Consider the following 26,269-nt stretch of genomic DNA (forward strand, 5'->3'; position numbering starts at 1 on the left):
ATTGGCCTGGAATAATACTGGTGTGATTTTCTTTTGCAGTTTGACTGCTAATCTAGTTATTGAGCATACAGTTTTGATATTACTTACATTAACATTGTTATGTGACATTTATTGTAAAAGTGATAACAGTGTTTTTATATAAAATACCAATTTCTTCCTTCAGGAATCACCACCTCTACCTGAAGAGGCATCAAATCACCTATATCTTCCAGATGAACAAGAACAAGAAGAACTTGATTTTTTATTTGATGAAGAGATGGAACAAATAGAAGGGCGAAAAAACACATTTACTGATTGGTCTGATAATGATTCAGATTATGAAATCGATGACCAGGATTTAAACAAGATTTTGATTGTAACTCAGACACCACCTTACATGAGAAAACATCCTGGAGGAGATTGAACAGGCAACCACATGTCTTGGGCAAAAATTACATCTGAACTTGCTGAAGTTATCAACGGTGGCTTATATTATTATGAGCAGGATTTGTGGATGGAAGAAAATGAAAACAAACACACAGCCGTAAAGGTAATTGTTTCTGACCAACATCTTTCTGTTGATACTGTGTTTTGATTGCACATTGCTGCTTATGTTTTCCTAAACTTGAGGGTTTATTTTATGAAATTTTGAATATAAGTAAATTATATTTAATTTGAAAAATTCCTGGAAATATATCTGATATTCACAAGCTGAAAAATTATTTTATTAAAATGACAGTGAAATAAGTACTTTAATTACAAAAAATAAAATTAACACTCACTGATTAAAAACCCTTTTATCAGGTGAAAATAATAAGAAGGCCTTTTCTCATAAGAAGGAATAAAATCTAAAGTTATGGGCAGGCTTAGTTTATATGCTGTTTACTTTCCTGGCTATAATCACCCTAGCTATGTGAGCAGGGCTTCACAGAGGAGTTGCTTTTGTTGCCCCTTGTGTCCTTCTCACCTTAGTCTGCAGTGCATGTTCTGTGGTTGTAGAACTGGTTGCTGACAAGTATAGAAGATTAAACTGGCTGATTGTCTCTCCTTGTCCAATCATAACTTTGTTGCTGGGAGTGATGTTTGAAACCTTGTTCCAATTTTTTATCTTCTTGCATTTCACCCCACCTCCTGGTACCTATCCCAGTTATTAAGGTACAGTAAGAGGGTGCCAGAGTAGTCTACTGGCTATCTGCATTCCTTTTATATGACTTTTAATGGTATAGAAAGGAATTAAAAAGGATCTTTTTCTGCTGTTAAATTGATCAGAAACACCCCCCCAAAAAGTTAAATATTTGTTTTGGGATAGAATAATGAGGGAAGAGTTGTATAAGTATAATATGCCAAATAGGAAAGAGATCTTGGTCAGAAATACAGTTCTAGAACAAAAAGCCAGCCAACTCGTGGTTGGAAAGAAGGGGCTGGCTGTCTGTGGAGCTCCATAGCATCAATATATGTGCTTTCCTTCTTGAGTCTTCATTTCTTTTCTTCCTGGAATTTCTCCATCACTACCCTCTTCTCTAGCCCCTGCCTTTTTGGAGATCCTGCCTCAAGATATGGTAGCTTGTCAGTGACTTAGAGCCTGAGCAGTTCTCTCTGTCCTACTGCAATGGGAAAGGAAGTGTGTTTTTATAAAGTTTCTTGGCTGAAAGTCTCTCCTTGCATAAGGGTTGTTACTTTATTTGTGATACTTAAGTTCTGTAAGTAACATCTAACTTAAATCCTTTTGGGAACAAAAAGAGATCGAAAATAAACTAATAATAGGTTAAAATTGCACTACCTCCATTCCCTATCCCTCTACCCTGCTTTGTTCTTCATCTACCATTCTGTATATTGCACTTACTTCTTTTCTGTTTCCATCTCATGAATGTAAGATCTATGAGGATAGGGATTTTTGTCTTATTTTGTACACTGCTGTATCTCCAGCTACAACAGTTCCTGGCACAAAGTAGTGCTCAATTCATATTTGTTAAAATGGATAAATGAATTATGGATTAAACATTATGAACTAACCAGGGGAACCTAACCTCTGTGTATAATATTGGTTCTGTGGGAAAATATTTTCAGAGTGCCAAATAACGAACTTTCAAGTCACCTTGAGAAACATATCCTGTTGATAGATGATTATTTGCTTTAAAGTGTAGACAACAATAATTAACTCATCTGTTGCCTTAGCCATTAAATATTAGTCCAGGGAAAGTAATCTTGGCTATATGGCTCTTAAGCATTATGGGTCTGCTCATAATTATGTCTTATCTGATCCCTGTGTACACTCCTGTTATTTAACTTATTTCTTTTGTTTCTAATTCTGTGCTCAACATATAATTTCTCATTAGAATTGTACTTTTTCTGAGAGTCTGTTTAGAGGGAGAGAAATCAATTATTTAATGTATATTAAACTCCTACTGTGTGTGTGACACTGTGTTAGATCCTGGGCATGGAAGGGGAAGATAACAGTAGGATCTCTACATGCCTGGTTCTTACAAATAATTAGGGCGATAGACATTAAAATAAGCTGCAATAAGTACTTGATCACAAATTATGATAAGTGTGAAAAGAACAAGGTGCTATTGGATTAGGCTATAAGGGAATGCCTGTGAGAAAGTCACAGTTATAGTGAGATAGGAACTGTGAATAAAAATGAACCATGCAAATAACAGATAAACCATATTCTAGGAAAAGGGACTAGCAGGTGTAAGAATCTGAGATGGGAAAGAATTTGGTATATTTGAGGAACTGAAAAAAGGTCTGTTGATAGTATTTATGTAAGAGAACAGTTATAGATATATAGACATGCATCTGATCATAGAAGGTAACATGTGGGCCATGTTAAATAGTTTGGAACTTACCTAAAGTTCAGATGCAGTACCTTGAAGGATTTTATACAGGCCAACAGGATGTGATCTAATTTTTATTTTTTTTTTTAATTTTAAATTTAATTTAATTTTATTTTTTGCTGTACATGGGCCTCTCACTGTTGTGGCCTCTCCCGCTGCGGAGCACAGGCTCCGGACGCACAGGTTCAGCGGCCATGGCTCACGGGCTTAGCCGCTCCGCGGCATGTGGGACCTTCCCGGACCGGGGCACAAACCCATGTCCCCTGCGTTGGCAGGCAAACTCCCAACCACTGTGCCACCAGGGAAGCCCTAATTTTTATTTTTTAAGTATCACTAGTTACTGTGGCAGAGAACAGATTAGATGGGGACAAGAGTGGCAGAAGAAATCCAGTTGGGCGGCTATTAAAGTAGTCCAGGAGATGTATGTTGGTAATTTAAAATAAATTGGTGGCAGAGGAAATGTAGAATTTAGAAGACCCAGGTCTGAGCCCTGAGGAGTGATCATTTAGGAGTTGTATAGGAAACTGGTGTGGAAGCCAAACACTGTCTTCCAGAGGAAAGAATAATCAGATGTGTCAGAAGCTGGACAGATTGAGTTTAGGTATAAATGAAAAGAATGTCAAATTGGTAGGGTTGTTTGTTGATCATTTCTGACTTTGTGAAGGGAGTTTTGCTGAATCCAGAAGCTGAACTGTACCAAAGAGTAGGTGTAGGCCTTCTGTTTCTGACATGTCCTTATTACTGAAGACAACTAAAATGGCCTTTTAATAAATGAGAAAATATCTACTTAAAATCCCTGAAGATCTACAAGGTAAGTTATTATCAGAATAAAACCATAGAGAAGCAGCGTGTTGAAACCAGTTTTGCCTGGGAGACCATTTTGGAATTTGGGTAGTTTGAGAAGTTCAGCTTTGCAAAAGCCACCCAAAATGTAGGGGTAAAAGACAAACCCATGGCCCAGTCAAAAAGTCAGGGATTCCAACAGGAGTCCTTTTCCCATTGAATTGGTACCTAAGGAAAATACCCTAGAGAAAGAGAACTTAACTGCTTTCTCATCTTCACCTCTATGGAACCACAAAGCATATTTCCTTAGTTGTGCTAAGCAGAATAAGGAGAAAAAAATTGGCTTAGAAGTTATAATCATGCAACCCAAATTCATACTATATGGGTGACTAGAGTAACTACTAGTCATAAATTTAAGGTGATTGTGGCCTGTTTATTTCCCAGAAATTAGCAGAAGCAAATCTAACTTTTTTGTGAAGACATTCACCTTTATCCTAGGCCTCAAAGAATTTACTCAAATTATTTTGTAATGAAAGTGAGCAGCTTGGGCTTCCCTGGTTAAGAAACAGCCTGCCAGTGCAAGGGACATGGGTTTGAGCCCTGGTCCGGGAAGATCCCATGTGCCACGGAGCATCTAAGCCCGTGAGCCACAACTACTGAGCCTGCGCTCTAGAGCCTGTGAGCCACAGCAACTTAGCCCACGTGCCACAACTACTGAAGCCTGTGTGCCTCGAGCCTGTGCTCCACAACAAGAGAAGCCACTGCAATAAGAAGCCCATGCACTGCAACAAAGAGTAGCCCCTGCTCGCTGCAGCTAGAGAAAGCCCATGCACAGCAACAAAGACCCAATGCAGCCAAAAATAAATAAATTAATTAAAAAAAAAGAAAAGTAAATGAGCAGCTCACAAAGTTAATAAGCAAACAAGGAAATAAGTTACTGCATGTGAGAATGAGAAAAAGTAACAGTAAGACCATACCCTGAAAAATTTTAGATAGTAGGATTATTAAACATAGTATAGAGTAACTTTGCTTACTGTGTTTAAAGAAAAATATCTGCAGGGAAAAATAAATTCTAAAGAATAACCTTTCTAGAACTTCTGGAATAAAAACAGTTAAGGCTGAAATTAAGAACTCAGTTAGTTGAAGGGATTAACAGCAGATTAGATACAATTAAAGTATTAGTGAATTGGAAGACAGTTTACAAGAAGCTATTCAGAAATCAGCATAGAGTGATAAAGAGATAGAATATATGAAAGAAGGTATAGAATGGTATTGTAGACGGTCTTTGCTATTATTTGGTGTATTTCAAATCAAGTTGTATAATTTAACATCTAGTGGATTTTATTATAAATCTTTTTATTTTTGAGAAAAGTAAAAAGCAAGTGGAATATAGAGTGATAAACATGGTCTAAGATAGATATTTATTCAGAGTTCCAGAAGGAAAAGAGAGAAAATGGGACAGAATCAGTATTTTAATAGGTAATACCTAGGACTTTTTCTGAACTGCAGAGAGGTACCAGAGTAGAGCAGCCAGGGAAGAAAGGCGGTTACTTTCAAAGAAAGAAGAGTGACTGAACAGCTAACTGATAGCTGACTTCTCACCAGTAACATTTGAATGCAACAGACAATGGAACAATGGTGTTAATATAACACGGGAAAATAACTACCAACCTATAATTGTGTGCCTTGCAAAAGTATCTTTCAAGTAAGAGAGTGACATATAATGAGAGAAATTGCAGTTCGTCAAAGGAATTTCCAAAATTGGAATAAAAGTGATTACAGGTGCCAGAGATACAGAAAGGAGTATAGAGCAAAGCAAGTGATAAATATGTGAATAAATCTGAATAAATATTAACTGTATAAAACAAAAACTGTGTTTCACAGATCTAATATAACATGAACACAAACGGGGAGAGAGCAATGAATGAATCGTATTTAAAGGTACTTCTGTGTTTAGAAAGAAGATAATTGATTATTTTTAGTTTTAAAAGTTTTCATTTTGCCGTTTGAAGGACACCCGTTTAAAAATAAGATTAGAAGGAATAATCTTGAAACTAGGAGAGAGGGAAAATGTGGAATAAGACAAGAATAAAGGGGAAGGAATCTTCCAGCACAAAAATGAAGTAGTAAATTGAAACCCAAATATCTAAGTAGCAAAAATGAATATTGTCAGAATATATGCAAGTACAGCCAGTTATGTTATTTACATGTGACACATCAAAAAGATAAGGAAGCCAAAAGATTGAAATTAAAAGACTGAAAAAATACATAACATAAAATAGTAATAATCCAAAATCAATCTACAGATTCAGTGTAGTCCCTATCAGTATCCTAACTGGCTTCTTTGCAGAAATTGACAAGCTGATCTGAAATTCATATGTAAATTCAAGGGATCCAGAATAGCCAAAACAATCTTGAAAGAGAACAAAGTTGAAGAATTCATACACAGTCCTTACATTAGGGCAATGTTGATACTAGTATAATGATAGACATACAGATCAATGGAAGAGAATTGGGAAATACACCTACGTGTCTGTGGTCAACCAGCTTCCAGCAAAGGTGCCTAAAAAGCCATTCAATAGGGAGAGAATAGTCTTTTCAACAAATGGTCTTGGGACAAGTAGATATCCACATACAGAAGAATAAATTAGACACCACCCTAACTCACCGTGCACAAAAATTAATTCAAAATAAATTAAACACATAAATATAAGAGCAAAAACTGCAAAAATCTTGGAGGAAAACATAGAAGAAAATGTTTGACTTTGTATTTGACAGTGGTTTCTTTTTTTTTTTTTTGTTACGCGGGCCTCTCACTGTTGTGGCCTCTCCCCTTGCGGAGCACAGGCTCTGGACGCACAGGCTCAGCGGCCATGGCTCACGGGCCCAGCCGCTCCGCGGCATGTGGGATCTTCTCGGACCGGGGCACGAACCCGTGTCCCCTGCATCGGCAGGCGGACTCTCAACCACTGCGCCACCAGGGAAGCCTGACAGTGGTTTCTTATATGACACCAATAGCACAAGCAACAGGAGGAAAATAATTTTGATATTATCAAAAAATTTAAAATTTTGTACTTCAAAGGACACCAGAAGATGGACCCCCCAAAAAACCCATTTACATTAGCACCCCCCAAAATGAAATAACTGAAATATAAATCTAAGAAAATATGTACAAAGTCTATGTGAGGAATACCATAACTCTGATGAAAGAAATCAAAGAACTAAATAAATGAAAGAGATTCTGTATTCATACACAGGAAGAGAGACTCAATATTGTCAGTTTTCCCAAATTGATCTATAGATCTAATGCAATCCCAATCAAGATTCTAGGAATTTATTCTGTGGATATTGACCAACTGATTCTAAAATTTTATGGAGAGGCAAAAGACCCAGGATAGCCCATACAATATTGAAGGAGAAGATAAGTCAGAGGACTGATAACATCCAACTTCAAGAGTTACTATAATGCTATGGTGATCAAGACAGTGTGATATTGGTGAAATAACAGACAAATAGATCAATGGAACAGAATAGAGAACCCAGAAATGACCTCTAAAAATAAACTGATTTTTGGCAAAGGAGCAAAGGCAATAAAATGGAGAACATAGAGTCTTTTCAACAAATTGTGATGGAACAACTGGACATCCACATGAAAAAAAATGAATCTAGACACAGACCTTACTCCCTTCACAACTCAAGATGGATCACAGGCTGAAATGTGAAACACAAAACTATAAAACTCCTAGAAAGTAATATAAAATAAAATCTATATGATCTTGGGTTGAGCAATGACTTTTAATAAGTTGGATTTCATTAAAATGAAAAACTTTTGCTATGTGAATGGCACTGTCAAGAATGAGAAGCCAAGCTATGGAATGGTAGAAAATATTAGTAAAACACACATCTGATAAAGGACTATAATCCAAGATATACAAAGAACTCTTAAAATCAACAATATGAAAACAACCTGAATAAAAAATGGACCAAAGATCTGAACAGACATCTCACCAAAAAAGATGTACAAATGGCAGATAAGAATACGAAAAGAGGGCTTCCCTGGTGGCGCAGTGGTTGAGAGTCCGCCTGCTGATGCAGGGGACACGGGTTCATGCCCCGGTCCGGGAGGATCCCACATGCCACGGAGCGGCTGGGCCCGTGAGCCATGGCCGCTGAGCCTGCGCATCCGGAGCCTGTGCTCCACAACGGGCGAGACCACAACAGTGAGAGGCCTGCGTGCAGCAAAAAAAAAAAAAAAAAAAAAGAGTACGAAAAGATACTCCATGTCCATATATCATCAGGGAATTGCAAAGTAAGACAACAGTGAGATTCTACTACACACCTATTAGAATGGCCAACATCTAGAACAGTGACAGCACTAATAAATGCTTCTGAGAATGTGGAATAACCCTCATTCATTGGAGGTAGGAATGCAAAAGGGTACAGCCACCTTGGAAGACAGTTTGGAAGTTTCTTACAAAACTAAACATGCTCTTACCATACAATCTAGATTGAGTGGACAATCTTTTGTCCACACAGAAACCTGCACGTGGATGTTTAAAGCAGCTTTATTCATAATTGCCAAAACTTGGAAGCAACCAGGACATCCTCCAGTAGGCAGATGGATAAATAAACTGTGGTATATCCAGACAATGAAATATTATTTAGTGGTAAAAAGAAACGAGCTATCAGACCATGAAAAGACATGCAGGAACCTTAAATGAATGTTACTAAGTGAAAAGGTCCAATCTGAAAAGGCTACATACTGGGTGATTCCCACTAGTCAATGTTCTGGAAAAGGAAAATGATGGAGATAATAAAACTAGTGGTTTCTAGGGGTTGGGGGAGGGAGGGATGAATAGGCAGAACAGACGATTTTTAGGGCAGTGAGATTTTTTTGGTATGATAATATTATAATGATGGACATGTCATTATCCATCATTATATCCATCCACATATCAAAACCCATGGGAAGTACAACACTGAGTGAAACCTATGTAAATTATGGACTTTTGGTGAGGTGTCATTGTAGGTTCACTGATTATAACAAATATAACGCTTGGTGCAGGTTGTTGATAGTGGGCAGGCTGTGTGTGGGGGAGGTTATAGGGTATATGAGAACTCTAGTTTATATAATTTTACTGTGAAGGTAAAACTGTTCTAAAACAGTGTACTGAAAAAAACAGGAGAAAATATTTGCAAATCATATTTAATAAAGGAGTTGCATTTTTAATATGTAAAAAACTCTTACAGCTCAATAATAAAAAGGGCAAATAACCTGGTTATAAAATGAGCAAAGAAAATGAATAGATATTTCTCCAAAGAAGATACACAAATGGCCAATAAGCCCATGGAAACTTGGTTGACATCATTAGCCATCAGGGAAGTGAAGTGAAAAATCATGATCACAATGAGATGCCACCCATACCTACTAGAATGACCACGATAAAAAATATATACTCACAATTGCTGGTGATGATGGGGGAAATATGAATCCTCATGGACTACTGGTAAGGATGTAAAATGGTCCAACTGTTTTGGAAAGCAATTTGGCAGTTCTCAAAATGTTAAACAGAGTTATTATATGACCCAGGAATGCCACTCCTAGGTATATACATGAGAGAAATGACAACATATGTCCACACAAAAACTTGTACACAAGTCTTCCTTGTAGCATTATGAAAGTGGAAAGAACTAAAATGTTCATCAGCTGATGAATGGATAAATAAAAGGTGGTATAGCCATACAATGGAATATTATTTGGCAATAGAAAAAAGTGAGTTTACTGATACATGCTATATGAAAACATCATGCTAAGTAAAAGAAGCCAGTCACAAAGTACCACATATTATATGATTCTGTTTATCTGAAATGTCCAGAACAGAGAGAAATTAGATTGGTGACTACCTAAGGTGGGGTTTGGGATGGGTGGAGAAAATAGTGACTGCTAGTGGGTACTGGGCTTCTTTTTGGAGTGATGAAAATGTAATATTGATATGATGATGGTTGCATGTGTAAACTAAAAACAATTGTACACTGGGGTAGATTGTACTGCATGTGAATTATATCTTAATAAAATGATTTTTAAACAAGTAAAAGGAAAGACATCCTGTGTATATGGATTGGAAGTCAGTACTACCCAAAGTGATCTACAGATTCAGTGCAATCCCTATCAAAGTCCCAATGGCATTTTTTACAGAAATAGGATAACGGATAATGAAATTTATATGGAATCTCATGGGACCCTGAAGAACCAAAAACAATCTTTAAAAAGAAGAAATAAAGTTGGATATTTCATGCTGCTGATTTCAAAACATATTGCAAAACTACTGTAATTAAAACAGTGTGTTGCTGGCATAAAGATAGACATAGACAAATGGAATTATAGAGCCCAGAACTTGAATGTCAAGACCATTCAGTGGGGAAAGGACAACTTCTTCAACAAATGGTGTCGGGGAAACTGAGTATTCACATGCAAAAAAATGATGATGGACTCTTACTTTAACACCATATGCATAAAAATTTTAATAACAGATTAAAGACTTCAACCTAAAACTCAAAACTCTTAGAAGAAAACATAGAAGTGAAGCCTCATGACATTTGATTCAGCTAAAACTCAAAACTCTTAGAAGAAAACATAGAAGTGAAGCCTCATGACATTTGATTTGGCAGTGATTTCTTGGATATAACACCAAAAGCACATGTTAAAAAAAATAGACAAGTTGGAATTTATGAAAATCAAAAGCTTACATGTATTAACAGACACAAAACAGGGTGAACAGACAGCCTGCAAAATAGGACAAAATATTTGCTTATCATAACTGGTAAGGTGTTAATATTCTTGAATATATAAAGAAACCCAACAACTCAACAAAATAACTCAATTTAGAAAATGGACAAAGGACTTGAATAGACATTTCTCCAAACATGATATACAAATGGCCAATAAGCACATGAAAGTATGCTCAACATCATTACTCATTGGAGAAATGCAAATCAAAATCAAATAAGTTATCACCTCAAACTCTAGGACGGCTATTTTCAAAATAAAAAGCAAAACACAGAAAATAACATTTGTTGGAGAGGATGTGGAGAAATTGAAACCTTGCATTGGTGTTGGAAACATAAAATAGTATAGCTGCTATGGGAAACAGTATGGCAGTTAGAAAACTAAAGAGATATTTGCATGTTTATAGCAGCAGTATTCACAATAGCTAAAAAGTGAAAACAACACAAATGTCCATTATCAGATGAATGGATAAACAAAATGGTGGTGTTTTTGGGCGATGGAATATTATTCAGCTTTCAGACGAATGGGAATCTGTCACATGCTACATACATCACTGATAGTCTTTCAGGACATGCTAAATGAAATAAGTCCCAACGACATAGTGTATGATTCCATTTATATGAAGTACGAAAGTATTAATATTCATGGAAACAGAGTGGTGGTTATGGGGTGGGGGGAAACGGGGAGTTGTTTTAATGGGATAGAGTTTCAGTTTTGCTTAATAAAAAAATTTGGGTATCTGTTGCACAACAATGTGGGTATACTTAACACTACAAAACTATACACTTAAAGATGGTTAAGATGGTGAATTTTGTTATTTGCTTTTTTATCCCAATTAAAAGTAAAAATTATAAAAGAAACCCAGCCATTTACCAAATAAATAAAAAGTAAAGAAAGAAAGCTGTAGTACATATATTTATATCAGACAGAATAGGCTTACAAAGTAGACTTGAAGACAAAAAGCATTACTAGTGCTAAGAGTGTCCTTTTGTAATGATTAAAAGTGAAGAAATTCATCAGAAAGTATAACTTAATATTTGATGTATTTAATACAAAATATTCAAATATGTGAAGCAAAAGTTGATAGAACAAATCCAATCACAGTGATGTAATTTACCCCCAACTAAATAAGGAATGATCAAATAATTTTTTTTTTTTTTTTTTTTTTTGCGGTATGCGGGCCTCTCACTTTTGTGGCCTCTCCCGTTGCGGAGCACAGGCTCCGGATGCGCAGGCTTAGCGGCCATGGCTCACGGGCCCAGACACTCCGCGGCATGTGGGATCTTCCCGGACCGGGGCACGAACCTGTGTCCCCTGCATCAGCAGGCGGACTCTCAACCACTGCGCCACCAGGGAAGCCCCAAATAATTTTTAAAATGAGAATAATTTGAGAAACAACTCTGTACCTAGCAACTGCAGAGTACATGTTCTTTTTGAAGATATCTATACTACTTTGACCTATTTTATAAAGCAAATTTTTAAGCATCGATAATAGATAAAACACATTAATAGTGGAATTAATTTAGTGTTTAACAATGGAGATAATACCCCGTGTGTCTTTGAACAAAGGTATATTTTAAATAACTCACCAAAGAAGAAATCATAGTGGAAATTAGAAAATCTAAGTGGAATGTTAGCTGAATTTTAAAGGTGCACCTAGAGAGATAGGCTTAAATGCAAATATTAGGTAAAATGCTTGAACTTAATAAACCAATCACCACTATTATCTTTGCTGTATAAAAATCCCGCCCCCCAGTCTCAAAGGCTTAAAGTAAAAAATTTCTCACACTGCTTGGCAGTGACTGGGTTGGCTGCTGCAACTCCGTGTGTGTGTGTGTTTGGTTCTGTTTGGTTGGTATTCATACTGAAAAAGCAGCCCGTGTACAGTACTTGCTCATTCATTCATATAGCAGATGGGGTGAACAAGAGGATGAGCTAAAGTGTATAATTGTTTTCAAAATTGCTGCTTAGGTGTGTTTTATGTATATTTGTTCACATTCCGTTGGCTAAAGCAAATCACATGGGTAAGTGTTGTATATGGGCCAGAGTTGTATATGCTCAAAGGAGATGGAAGGTAATTACAATGGGTAGATGTACATAATCCTTTAATTTAGGAAATCTGGGCTCTGAGCAATAATAGAATCTACTGTAGCTTTTATGAAGCTAGAAGTTAGAAAGTTCTCAAGAAGTTAGAAGAATTAGCAAAATTAACTTCCATAAAAGTATATGGAAAGAAGTAATTTAATTAATTAGATCTAACAGAGGATTAATCATACCAACACTTAATTCTTTGAAAAGACCAAGATTATACTTAGGAAGACAAAATAGAGGAAAATGTAAATATTTTAGCTGCAGTGAAAATAAGGATGTAATGACTGATTATGGAGAACTTTTAATAGGTATTTCAGATGAATGATTTGAACATTTAGATAAGGAAAAATTTCTAGAAAAATATATGTTACCAAAACTGACTGGAAAAGAAAGTAAATTGCTATAGATCATTTTAAATAATCTTCAGACTCCAAGATTTAACTTAATTTTATTAGCAAGTTCTTCTAAAATTGGAATGATTCCAGCCATGAACAAGTTTGCAGTGAATAGAGCTAATAAGTATTCAAATATTTGTTGAATTGACTGAGGTAAAAAAGGGAATACTTGACTCATTTTATGAGAAGAGCATAACCTTATACTAATACCTGAAGAGAACATGAATGAGAAATTCATGAAAATATGAATGAGATTTCATTTTCTAATAGTATAAAACAACCATGAAAGGATCTATGTATTTTTGAAATGTGTACAAACATACATAGAAGGTAATACTGTAAAGAAAAAGGCAGGAATAATTATCACGTAAGTCAGGATTTGGCTTGTTTTTGTGGGAAGGGAGTAGAATACACAGGGTTTCAATATACTAGCAGTGTTGTGTTTCTAGTAGTTTTTACATACTAGTTTTTTTTTAATTTTCATTTAAATTTATTTATTTTACATATTAGTTTTCTAAACAAGTTGCACAGGTATGTTTAATACGTTTTCCTATGTGGCATATTTCATGACAATACTAAGAACATGCTAGCATGAATGGGAATGTGTGGGACAAGAAGAGGTAAGCCAAAGATGAGTTACTCACTTCTTGGAGCTGCAGGGCTGTTCTTGGGCTAAAATAAAGCTTAGGGTGAACTTTTTTTTTAAAATACTTAAAGATGTTTTTTTATTGAAGTATAGTTGACTCACAATATTGTGTTATTTTCAGGTGTAAGGTTGAACCTGTTTTTGTTTTTTGTATACAGCTATTTGTCTTCTTGTCCAGTGGTCTGCTTGGGGTGGTGTTGCAAAGCTGTACATTGTTGAAGGCTTTATTAACAGGGGACATACAGAAAGGACTTCCATCCAAGAGATGTGCTGCTGGGCCTCAGCATCTTGTCACTCATTGCTGGCTGGTTTCTGGGCTTTTGAGGCTCAAGAATTGTCCAGTCTACTATCTGTCATGATGCCTCTCCCTAATGAGAAATCTTTAGTTTGAACCTGCAGAACAAAGGAGAAAAAACATTACAACCAGTTCTTCACTCATTGTACCCTCTGTCCGAGTTGCTTGTGTGGAAACCTAAATATACTCATGCCTTTGTTTCTAGCATTTCAGGAAGAACCTTCAGATTGGAAGCTTTTGAATCACATTGGTCAATCAGTTAATATCTTTAGGCTCATCACATTTGCTATTTTGCAGTATGTCAGCTTTGTCTAGTACTTCTTAGAGTATTATGTGAAGTTATCACTGGTGGTCTAAGTGTCAATTCCCTGAGTTCTCCTTGGCTTTCCTGGCTTTATATTAAATGACAGAACATACCCAGCTGCTGGATGATTGAGACCATCAGCAGGCTCATTGTTGAGAGGGTAGACTGGAGGTGGGCTCTCTTCTGCCTTGACCTATTCTGAATTTGTGGAGTCCTCAAGCCTTAGGAGACCTGATGGCTGTTATTCACTCTGACTTTGCTGACTACTTTGCTGTCTCCTGCTGCATTTCCCTTACAAATGCAGGCAGACCTTTGTGTTTGTTGCAGATGGTGAGAGGAACTTCAGTTGTGGTGAAGTCTTTGGTATGTAGCTGGAAATGGTGTACAAATTCACCAGGAGATGCCACATCCTCACCTGGCAGACAGAGACATGACATCATACTGACTTGGCAAGCTGAGAGTCACCACCACCACTTGAGCTGTTCCTCTTCTCACAGAGAAGAACACCAACTTGAGAACCTCTCTGGCAAAGCTGGGGACTATTCCTGACCAGGAGTCAACTTGTGTGCAAGTTCCACTGAGTGCAATTCTGGACCAAAAACTAACTTCTCTGAACCTCAGATGGGGATCATTCTTCTCTACCTCACTGAGTTTTAAAGACCTTTAAAAATTGTAAAAGACTGGGCATGTGTGAGAAGGAACAAAGGCCATATGGTTATGTGGGATCAGGAATAATGATGCAAATAGAGGTGAGACCAGGAATTTAAAGACAATGCAGAAGCTTCAGGCTTTACATAGAAATTGTGACATCAAAGTACAGTCTGGATTTCTTCCCCAGGTGCCAGTGTCAGATATTTTCATAATTAGTCCTTTTGTGTTGTGTATTTTAAAATGCAAAACTCTTTTAATTCTTCCTCCTAATACCTTACTCTGAAAGACTTCCTCAGATTGCTTTCCTCTCACAGGCAACATGAAGCCCCATCGTTCTCCCTTTAGATATGGTTTTGATTTGACTTCTCCCTGCTGAAGAGACAAGTGAATTAGGAGACCTAATTTCAGGTTTTGCCTCACTATTTAAATTCTAGCCAAAGCCCCTTGTACAAGTCAGTTCCTTATTTTAATACACATACTTCAATTATGGTAGCTTTATAGTAAGTTAACTCTTTCCCAGGAATTCATTCATTAACATCTGCTTGAGTGCCTGCCCTGTGCCACACTGTGCTGGGAGCTGGGAATGTGGTAGTGGACATGACTGACTATTGAAAATGCAATCTCCAAGTAATTCATAATGGTGATGTTGATGAGAGTAGGGTGTGTGGATGGAGATAATTAATCCAAAAAATCTAGATAAATAGATAACTACCATAATTGACCATTGAATTTAGTTATGAGCTGCTTCATAAATAGGAAAGAAGAAACTTGCTGAGTTATCTCAGTGGAACAGTTGGGGTAAAAGTTTGAAGAAATGACAAGTGGAAATATGAATGTAATGCATTCAAATATATATGAATATTGAATATTATATTGAATAATATAATATGAATATTGAAGCTTGGTATAATATATTGGAGAAGTGGCAGTACCTGAAAGGAGATGAGTCAAAGTTTGTGTGTGTGTGTGTATTTGTTTATTAATATATTTTTAAAGATTGGAAAGTACTGGAACATTTTACATGGTTATGGGAATGGTCCAGTGGAAAGGGAGAGTTGAAGATATAGAAGGGAGTAGAAAATGGAGCTAAATTCTTGAGACTGTGAGACTGGATAGGATTCAGAGCATTGTGGATCAGGGTTTGTCAGCCTTGGCCCTATTGACATCTTGAACCAGATACTAATTCTTTTCATGGAAGCTGTCCTGTGCAACAAAGGATGGTTAGCATCATCCCTGGCCTCTATCCACTAGATGTCAGAAACACCCCACCCCCATGACAATTTTAAAAACTGTACCTTGAAGAGAGTTATGTGGGCAAAATCACCCCTAGTTGAGAACAGTTGATACAGAGAGAGGCATTGGCCTTTCAAAGAGAGGCTTTGGTTCTTTACCTGGAGGGAAGAAATAGAACATGAGTGTAGATGGGTTTGTAAATTTCGTGGTAGAAATAAGAGTAATTTCCTCCTCATGATTTTACCTTTCTCAATGAAATGAGTCAGGGTTATGGGGCTGGTGAAAGGGTCGAGAGTGACAAAGTTAAGTCATTTTTGTAGAATGGAAGAAAATGGTTCTTAGAAAAATCAGAGATTCCTGGCGAGCAGTGGGAGACTACAGGCCATTTCTTTTGCAGAAATTTTACTAGGGAGGCTTTAGACCAAAGAGATTCGGCAGGAAAATGGAGGACAGTACCAAGATTATTCTTGATTTATTTCTAAAAATGATGGAAAAGATCCTATCTAGATCTTACTAGGTCATGAGTATTTAAAGCTGTTAACTTATTGAAACTTTTTGGCTTTTCCATTACACCACATTCTCTCACTTTTCCTTCTACTTTTTCTTCTTCTTTTTTTTTTTTTTTAAGTATTTACTGCAATGGGTCTTAGTTGCGGCATGCGGGATCTTTTAGTTGCAGCACATGTGATCTTTTTTTTTTTTTTATACAGAACAGTTGATTACTAATTGTGTATTGAAAGCAGTAAGAGGTTCCACGACACCAAATAAACCAGTTCTGAGGTTTTCCCCAAGATAAAGTTTAACAGCTCGAGCTTCTTCAGTGTTTATCAAAATACAAAAGAAAAAAGTAGAGGTTATCATTTTTCGGTGGCAAATCTGACCCTTGCAGGCTGAGGGAGTGAAAGCACATGTAGACAGGGGCTCCGAGGGGCTGGGGCTCAAGGATGACCACTCGCGCTCCTGCTGGTGAGACCCCAGAGAGCCCGGAGCAGGCAAGCGAGCGGACTGCAGGGCTCCCGCTCAGACCAGACCGTTCCAACCAAAGTGCCCATGCTGACCCAAGAAAAGGCTGGGGTTCCTCCAAGCGAGAGCGGTGGATGCAGCCTCCAGCCCGTCTCCTGGGCAGCCATGTAAGCACAGATACAAGCACAAACGCTATGGGGTGTGGGATGACCCAAGACAGAGCAAATCACAGGGACCCTATTGTGACCATGCAGAATGGATCATAGCTGGTTCTGCCCCGTTTCACGTTCCCAACGGGAAACAGACCAGAGGTGGACTGGACTCAGGTCATTACTGCAGAACCTACACTAGGTACATTTCTCCCTTCTGTGTGTTCAAGTGTTCTCCTTATCTTGTATTTGTAACTATTTTAAAAAATGCACTGAGTTTGGGTTAAAAACCAACCACCAAAATGGATCTCAACACAGATGTAAAGCCCAGAATAGGAACATCGGGCTTTTCTGACACAGTGACTCCTGGATGACCCGTGTGCCTAAAATCCCTTCTCAGTACTAAACAGTGGGTTGATTTTCTTTTTACAATAAAAAAAAAGCTGAGTAATATTGCATAGGAGTACCAGAAACTGCCTCATTGGAAACAAAAACTATTTACATTAAATAAAAACCCAGTTGCAGGCTGCGTCTGCACATTTACAGCATGGTGAAGCACACTGTGACCGACCATGGAGACAGCTTCTGGCACTCACACCACAGGGGCACGTTTGCCACATGAGAGTAAAGAGAGGGCAGAAGGAGGGAGTGTGAGGGGAGGAGAGAGGAGTACAGCTCACTTCTGGTTCTGGAGCTGATTGGACAGCCAGTCCAGTCCCTCATAGAGCCCGTCCCCGCTGGTGGCACAGGTGGCCTGAATGTACCAGTTCCTGTGGCACAGAGAGTGCAGACCCAGCTTGTCCGTGATCTCAGCTGCATTCATGGCATTGGGGAGGTCCTGTTTGTTCTTCTGCCAGCATCCTCATAAGCTCCTCTCGGGCCTCATTCACATGCTCTCTGTCATCGCTGTCAACCACGAAGATGAGACCCTGTGTGTTCCGGAAGTAGTGGCGCCACAGAGGCCGGGTCTTGTCCTGGCCACCCACGTCCCACACAGTGAAGCTGATGTTCTTGTATTCCACGGTTTCCACGTTGCACGATTTCACTCAGCTTCAGTTTGTACAGGATGGTGGTCTTTCCCGCAGCATCTAGGCCCACCATGAGAATGTGCATTTCTTTTTTGCCAAAAAGGCCCTTGAAGAGGTTTACAAAGATATTCCCCGTGCTGTAGACTGGTGGGAGCAACACTGGCCAGAGAAACCCTCGGCGGCCGCGGCGCAGCTGCTGCTCGGAGACAGGCGTTGGTTTCGCTCCCACCACGTGTGATCTTTTTAGTTGCAGCATGCGGGATTTAGTTCCATAACCAGGGATAGAACCAGGGCCCCCTGCATTGGGAGCACGGAGTCTTAGCCACTGGACCACCAGGGGTGTCCCCCTTCTACTTCTGTAGCCATTCTTTTTCAGTTAGATTTACATTTATTGTCTGTTTGTTCCTTAATTGTCAGAGATTCCTAGGCTTATGACTTAAGACTATATTCTTACTCTAACTGCTCTCTCTAAGCACTGTTTCTACCCAGGACTTTATTCACCACTGTATGTTGTTTTAATCCCAACTCTTTTATATCTAGACTAGATTTTGACCCTGAATTTCAGATGCAGTGTGTCTAGCTGCCTCCTGGGACATTTCATCATATTTGTCCTAGAGTTCTTTAAAAATCAACATGCCCCAAACTGAATTTATTATTTCTCCATTCAAAACCCCCTTCTTTAGCTCCTTTTTCTCCTCACAGTAAACAGAACTCCCGAGTTGGTTTATGATTCCTATATTGGTGATTGGGTCTGTGATCCCTGAACATTGGCATGGGTATATCCCTCTTGCCTCAAGTTAGTCAGTGAGTCTTGTTTGTGTTACTCTCATATTTCATGAATTCTTTCATATCTCCATGTTTCCACTTTTCCAGCCTCATCTCACTGCTCTTTTTCTCTGTACACTGAAGTACTTGGAGTTTCCCAAAGATACTCTTCGCATCTTTAAGCTTTTGTGCATGTTCCTCCAAAGCCTTGAAATGCTCTTGCCCCATCATCTTTTTTTTTTTTTTGCGGTATGTGGGCCTCTCACTGTTGTGGTCTCTCCCGTTGCAGAGCACAGGCTTGGACACGCAGGCTCAGCGGCCATGGTTCACGGGCCCAGCTGCTCCGTGGCATGTGGGATCTTCCCAGACCGGGGCACAAACATGTACCCCCTGCATTGGCAGGTGGACTCAACCACTGCACCACCAGGGAAGCCCCTTGCCCCAACATCTTTGCTACACAAACTCTTATTCATGATTCAAATTTGGTTAGATATCACCTTCTTTGAGCATCCTTTCATGTTCTACATTTTCTGCTCTCTCCCCAGTTACGTAAACCTCTATAGTAGCATAATACAAGTGAAGGAGCTTGATTCAAGTGTTCTCTTTGTGAGTGTATGAATGGTTAGGTTCCCAGATAACTATCTTATGGAAAATAACTAAAAATTCTAGATTAAATTATTGAAAAAATTACAAAAAAAAAGTTATGCTTGTTCCATAGATTGACTGAATATGCAATCCCAGAGAAAAGAAACTGAGCTCAGAAGCAGACATTTACTCAGAGGACATTTCTTGGCCTTGGTTCTGAATGGAGGCAGGTGGGAAGTAACCACTGGATGGTCAAACATTTATGGATTTGCAGCTCAAATTCATACTTCAGTCTGAAAAAAGCTAAAACTAAGAATATAAAGTAGTTCTGGAGTATTAAAATCACAGGCGCCTGGCATAAGCAAATGTATATCCTCTTTGGAGGAACTTATTTCAGAGGTTGACAAACTCTTCTGTACAGGGCTGGATAGTAAATATTTTCTGCTTTGCAGGCTACTTAGGGTCTCTGTAGCATGTTCTTTGTTTCATGGTTGGTTTTTTGGTTGTTGTTTTTTGTATTTTTTTATTTTATTTTAATGTAGCCCTTTATTGTAAAAGCTGTTTTTAACTAGAGGGCTGTACAATAAAACAGACCACGGGCCAGATTTGGCCCACTGATTGTAGACTGACGTCATTCTAAGCCTCAAAATATTCCCCTACGTATTTTCTAAGGGAAGTAAGTTTAGAATGGGGTTGGTGCTCAGAGAAAAAAATGACTAAGCCAGCAAGATAGTTCCACTATCTTGGTGGAGGATTTTATGTATACTTGGAAATAATTTATAATCTGTAGGTTTTTGGTGTAATTTTCTGTAAATGTCAGTTAGGCCAGATCTGATAGCATTGTTCAAATCTTATATATCCTGTAGACTTTTTTTCCTCATATAAATTACTGAGAGAGGGCTGTTAAAATCTTCAACTGTGGTTGAAATTCGTTTATTTCTTCCTTTAGAGCTGTTAATTTTTTTTTTAGAGCTGTCAGTTTTTGCTATATAAATTTTGTAACTATTGTTAAATGCATGTATATATGATGCTATATATATGCATCTGTTATGAGATACAGTATATATATGTAGTTATGTATTCTTGATAAATTGCTTCATCATTGTGAAATATGCACAATGATCCATATTGACTAATTATTTATTTATTTTAATTTTTTTATCTTAAAAGCTATTTATTATACACTTCATTATTAATTTTACAGTAAACCTTTTTTTTTTTACAACTTTATTGGAGTATAATTGCTTCACAATGGTGTGTTAGTTTCTGCTTTATAACAAAGTGAATCAGTTATACATATACATCTGTTCCCACATCCCTTCCCTCTTGCATCTCCCTCTCTCCCACCCTCCCTATCCCACCCCTCCAGGCAGTCACAAAGCACCGATCTGATCTCCCTGTGCTATGCGCCTGCTTCCCACTAGCTACCTACCTTACGTTTGGTAGTGTATATATGTCCATGCCTCTCTCTCGCTTTGTCACAGCTTACCCTTCCCCCTCCCCATATCCTCAAGTCCATTCTCAAGTAGGTCTGTGTCTTTATTCCCGTTTTACCCCTAGGTTCTTCATGACATTTTTTTTTCTTAAATTCCATATATATGTGTTACCATATGGTATTTGTCTTTCTCTTTCTGACTTACTTCACTCTGTATGACAGACTCTAGGTCTATCCACCTCATTACAAATAGCTCAATTTCGTTTCTTTTTATGGCTGAGTAATATTCCATTGTATATATGTGCCACATCTTCTTTATTCATTCATCCAATGATGGACACTTAAGTTGTTTTCATCTCCGGGCTATTGTAAATACAGCTGCAATGAACATTTTGGTACATGACTCTTTTTGAATTATGGTTTTCTCAGGGTATATGCCTAGTAGTGGGATTGCTGGGTCATATGGTAGTTCTATTTGTCGTTTTTTCAGGTACCTCCATATTATTCTCCATAGTGGCTGTACCAATTCACATTCCCACCAGCAGTGCAAGAGTGTTCCCTTTTCTCCACACCCTCTGCAGCATTTATTGTTTCTAGATTTTTTGATGATGACCATTCTGACTGGTGTGAGATGATATCTCATTGTACTTTTGATTTGCATTTCTCTAATGATTAATGACGTTGAGCATTCTTTCATGTGTTTGTTGGCAGTCTGTATATCTTCTTTGGAGAAATGCCTATTTAAGTCTTCTGCCCATTTTTGGATTCGGTTGTTTGTTTTTTTTGCTATTGAGCTGCATGAGCTGCTTATAAATTTTGGAGATTAATCCTTTGTCAGTTTCTTCATTTGCAAATATTTTCTCCCATTCTGAGGGTTGTCTTTTGGTCTTGTTTATGGTTTCCTTTGCTGTGCAAAAGCTTTGAAGTTTCATTAGGTCCCATTTGTTTATTTTTGTTTTTATTTCCATTTCTCTAGGAGGTGGATCAAAAAGGATCTTGCTGTGATTTATGTCATAGAGTGTTCTGTCTATGTTTTCCTCTAAGAGTTTGATAGTTTCTGGCCTTATATTTAGGTCTTTAATCCATTTTGAGCTTATTTTTGTGTATGGTGTTAGGGAGTGATCTAATCTCATACTTTTACATGTCCCTGTCCAGTTTTCCCAGCACCACTTACTGAAGAGGCTGTCCTTTCTCCACTGTACATTCCTGCCTCCTTTATCAAAGATAAGGTGACCATATGTGTGTGGGTTTATCTTTAGGCTTTCTGTCCTGTTCCATTGATCTATCTTTCTGTTTTTGTGCCAGTACCATACTGTCTTGATTACTGTAGCTTTGTAGTATAGTCTGAAGTCAGGGAGCCTGATTCCTCCAGCTCCGTTTTTCGTTCTCAAGATTGCTTTGGCTATTTGCGGTCTTTTGTGTTTCCATACACATTGTGAAATTTTTTGTTCTAGTTCTGTGAAAAATGCCAGTGGTAGTTTGATAGGGATTGCATTGAATCTGTAGATTGCTTTGGGTAGTAGAGTCATTTTCACAAGGTTGATTCTTCCAATTCAAGAACATGGTATATCTCTCCATCTATTTGTATCATCTTTAAATTCTTTCATCAGTGTCTTATAATTTTCTGCATACAGGTCTTTTGTCTCCTTAGGTAGGTTTATTCCTAGATATTTTATTCTTTTTGTTGCAATGGTAAATGGGAGTGTTTTCTTGATTTCACTTTCAGATTTTTCATCATTAGTCATGAAAGAGATTTCTGTGCATTAATATTGTATCCTGCTACTTTACCAAGTTCATTGATTAGCTCTAGTAGTTTTCTGGTAGCATGTTTAGGATTCTCTATGTATAGTATCGTGTCATCTGCACGATAAAGTGACAGCTTTACTTCTTCTTTTCCAATTTGGATTCCTTTTATTTCCTTTTCTTCTCTGATTGCTGTGGCTAAAACTTCCAATACTGTGTTGAATAAGAGTGGTGAGAGTGGGCAACCTTGTCTTGTTCCTGATCTTAGTGGAAATGGTTTCAGTTTTTCACCATTGAGGACGATGTTGGCTGTGGGTTTGTCATATATGACCTTTATTATGTTGAGGTATGTTCCCTCTATGCCTACTTTCTGGAGGGTTTTTATCATAAATGGGTGTTGAATTTTGTCAGAAGCTTTCTCTGCATCTATTGAGATGATCATGTGGTTTTTCTCCTTCAATTTGTTAATATGGTGTATCACATTGATTGATTTGCATATATTGAAGAATCTTTGCATTCCTGGAATAAACCCCACTTGATCATGTTGTATGATCCTTTTTAATGTGCTGTTGGATTCTGTTTGCTAGTATTTTGTTGAGGATTTTTGCATCTATGTTCATCATTGATATCGGTCTGTAGTTTTCTTTCTTTGTGACATCCTTGTCTGGTTTTGGTATCAAGGTGATGGTGAGGAGCATGGGCTCTAGGTGTGTGGGCTTCAGTAGTTGCAGCACGTGGCTCAGTAGTTGCAGCATGTGGGCTCTAGGGCACACAGGCTTCAGTAGTTGTGGCATGTGGGCTCAGTGGTTGTGGCTCGCAGGCTATTTTCCCTCTGTTTTATACATTAAATTATGTCTACAAATCTGTCTTTATTTTCACTAGCTTTTGTCTGCCATCTCCATTCTATTCTTAAGCTCACCCAAGTACAAAGTTTTCAGTTCTATAACTTATTTTTTTTGTAGTCTACTTTTTTGGCTGAGATTTCCTATCTGTTCACTCATTCAGACCCATCTTTTCCTTTAGTTCATCAAACTTAACTCTGTAGTATTTGCTTTAAAGTCCCTATTGCAAAATCCAACATTTGAGACATCAGGAAGACAGTTTCTGTTGACTGTTGTGGTTGTTGTTGTTGTTGTTTTCTTGACTATGTGTTACATCTTCCTGTTTCTTTTCACATTTTAGATATTAAATGTGAAATGTTTTTTTACTAGACATTTTAGGTATTACACTGTAGAGCTTATAGATTATGCCATCTTTCTCTGAGGAATGTTGAGTTTTTTTTTATTGGCCTGACAACTTGGAAAGTTTTGGGGCTTGGTTTTATTCTTTGTTAGGTCAGATCTGTGGAAAACCTCTCTAACTTGGTAGAGCTTAGCCTCTAAACCCTATGTCTCCTCAACATCTTATCAGCTTTTGTGTTAGACTCTGCTAGGGAATCTAGAGTAGGTCTTACTGTAGGGTGTGGGCCTTACTCTGTAGCCTGGCCTAATTTTTAAAGTTTATCTCACCGGATGCCCTGGGTGTTGATGAGTGGTTAACAAGGGGTCTCCATTCTCAATGGGGTCTATATGTCATCATCTCCCAATGCTATTGGACCTTTAATATAACTGTTCAGCTCAGTCCCTTTGCAGTTGATTTTGGATGTGTCTCAGGGAGTCTTATTCTCTATGTATGTAGCTCAGCCTTCAGCCAAGGACTCACAGAGGTCTGACCCCCTACTCACAAGGGGTATTGCCCCCTCCAACACTAATTAGCTCCCTCTTCCTCAGTGTTCTGCTCTATAGATTCCACTGCTTCAGCTTCCCTGAATGCTAAGCACTACCTTCCCAGCTCAGCAGGACAGCCATTCTTTGCTTGGGCTGAAGCTTGCTGTGCTGTGGTTAGGAAATTGTACTGAGAAAAGAGAGCTGGGGTGATTGTGGAGTCCACCTTGTGAATTTCTCTTCTTTCAGAGATCAGGATCTTGCATTGCTAGTTATCCAATGCCAAAATAGTTACTTTATATCAGTTTATGGTTTTCGTTGGGAGAAGTAGGCTTGTATCAGTTACTCTATCATATGCAGAGGCAGAAGATCATAACTGTTACATCATAAAATTAAAGTCTGACAGTATTAAGTCTTTGTAAAGAATGGCACAATAGGAACTCACATACCACAGTTGGTGCTAGATTAAATTGTTAGAACCATCTTTTTTTAAAAATTGAAGTATTGTTGATTTACAATATTATATTAATTTCAGGTGTACATCCTGGTGCTTCAGAATTTTTATAGATTATCCTCAATTTAGATTTATTATAAATTATTGGCTATATTCCCTGTGCTATACAATATATACTTGAAGCTTATTTATTTTATACATAGTAGTTTGTACCTCTTAATCCCCTACTCCTGTCTTGCCCCTTCTCACTCCCTCCCCCGACTGGTTACCATTAGTTGTTCTCTATATCTGTGAGTCTGTTTCTGTTTTGTTATATTCATTCATTTATTTTATTTTTTAGATTCCACTTGTAAGTAATAATATACAGTATTTGTCTTCTTTTACTTATTTCCCTAGGCATAATACACACTAGGCCCGTCTGTGTTGTTGTGTGTTACAACCATCTTTGTAAACAGTTTAATATTACTTACTAAAGTTGTCTATTTATGCATCCTAGGAAACATCTATTCCATTTCTAAATGTATGTGTATACACACAGATATATAATAAGCATCAATTTCATATCATGTCCAAAATAGTATAATGGATAAATTGTGTCTTTGTGTATAATGGTTTGGTATTTAACAGTGAAATAAATTAATCATAGATACAGAAATGGGGATGATTTTTTTCTTTCAATATGTTTTATTCTGATGAAGTTACAAAAGTAGATACAAAATATTTTTTTAAAAAAGTAGTTAACTGACTTAGAAAAATAGATAAAGTCCCTGAAGTTTTAAAAATACAAAATAAATTTTCATGTAAAGAACATTTTAAAATATTTTAGATGATAAGACTAACTTAAACTATTTTCAATATAGACCAAACATAGAATGTTGTTCTATAATAAATCTATAGCACACTGGTAATCCATTTGGATTTACAGAATACTTGTTTGGAATAGAATCTGATAATGAGAGAAAACCCAAGTGAATTTCAATGCAGCTGCTTTAGTAAAATTACTGCTATCACAGGTAATATCAGTATCATCCCCCAAAGCCCTTTACAGTCTGAAGTATCAAAATCTAATGCAAAAACAAAGGAAGACTGAGGAACTATTATTTTCCCTCTTTGCCAGAAGTGTACAATAGTAAAAAACCAAATCCAGTTACTGAACTGATATTAGGAGGAAATAATGTCCCTGTTGAAGCTGCTTAGTTTGGTGTACCAGCTGGTATTTTCAGGCCAGAATTCTACAGACAGGAGAGACAGCCACCTACAACCAGGCAAGGGTAACACCAGCACCATGACTGGAGCTGCTTAGAAACAAAGAAATGGGGATGATTTTTAAAGTAATGCCAGTGTAGATCAAATAAGAGAATGGTAAAATGATGATAATTGAAACTAGGTAATGGATATATAGGGCTTCAGTATACTGTTCTATTTTTGCATATGTTAGAAAAA

The 26,269-nt window shown here is 37.6% G+C and overlaps 1 protein-coding gene and 1 pseudogene across 2 annotated transcripts in view; one reads left to right on the forward strand and one right to left on the reverse strand.

Moving 5' to 3' along the window:
- Positions 1-26,269, forward strand: part of LARP1B (La ribonucleoprotein 1B) — a 147,476-nt gene that overhangs the window by 45,525 nt on the left and 75,682 nt on the right. The window contains 2 exon segments of the mRNA XM_081232330.1: positions 164-400; positions 404-529. Of these exon segments, the coding sequence (XP_081088456.1) occupies positions 164-400; positions 404-529 (363 nt within the window).
- On the reverse strand, positions 16,717-18,725 carry LOC308616176 (ADP-ribosylation factor 1-like; annotated as a pseudogene). The gene has a single exon. The product of its transcript is annotated as an ADP-ribosylation factor 1-like (transcript).

The sequence above is a fragment of the Mesoplodon bidens genome, assembly GCF_964165515.1.
Source record: "Mesoplodon bidens genome assembly, chromosome: 1".
Lineage (NCBI taxonomy): Eukaryota > Metazoa > Chordata > Mammalia > Artiodactyla > Ziphiidae > Mesoplodon > Mesoplodon bidens.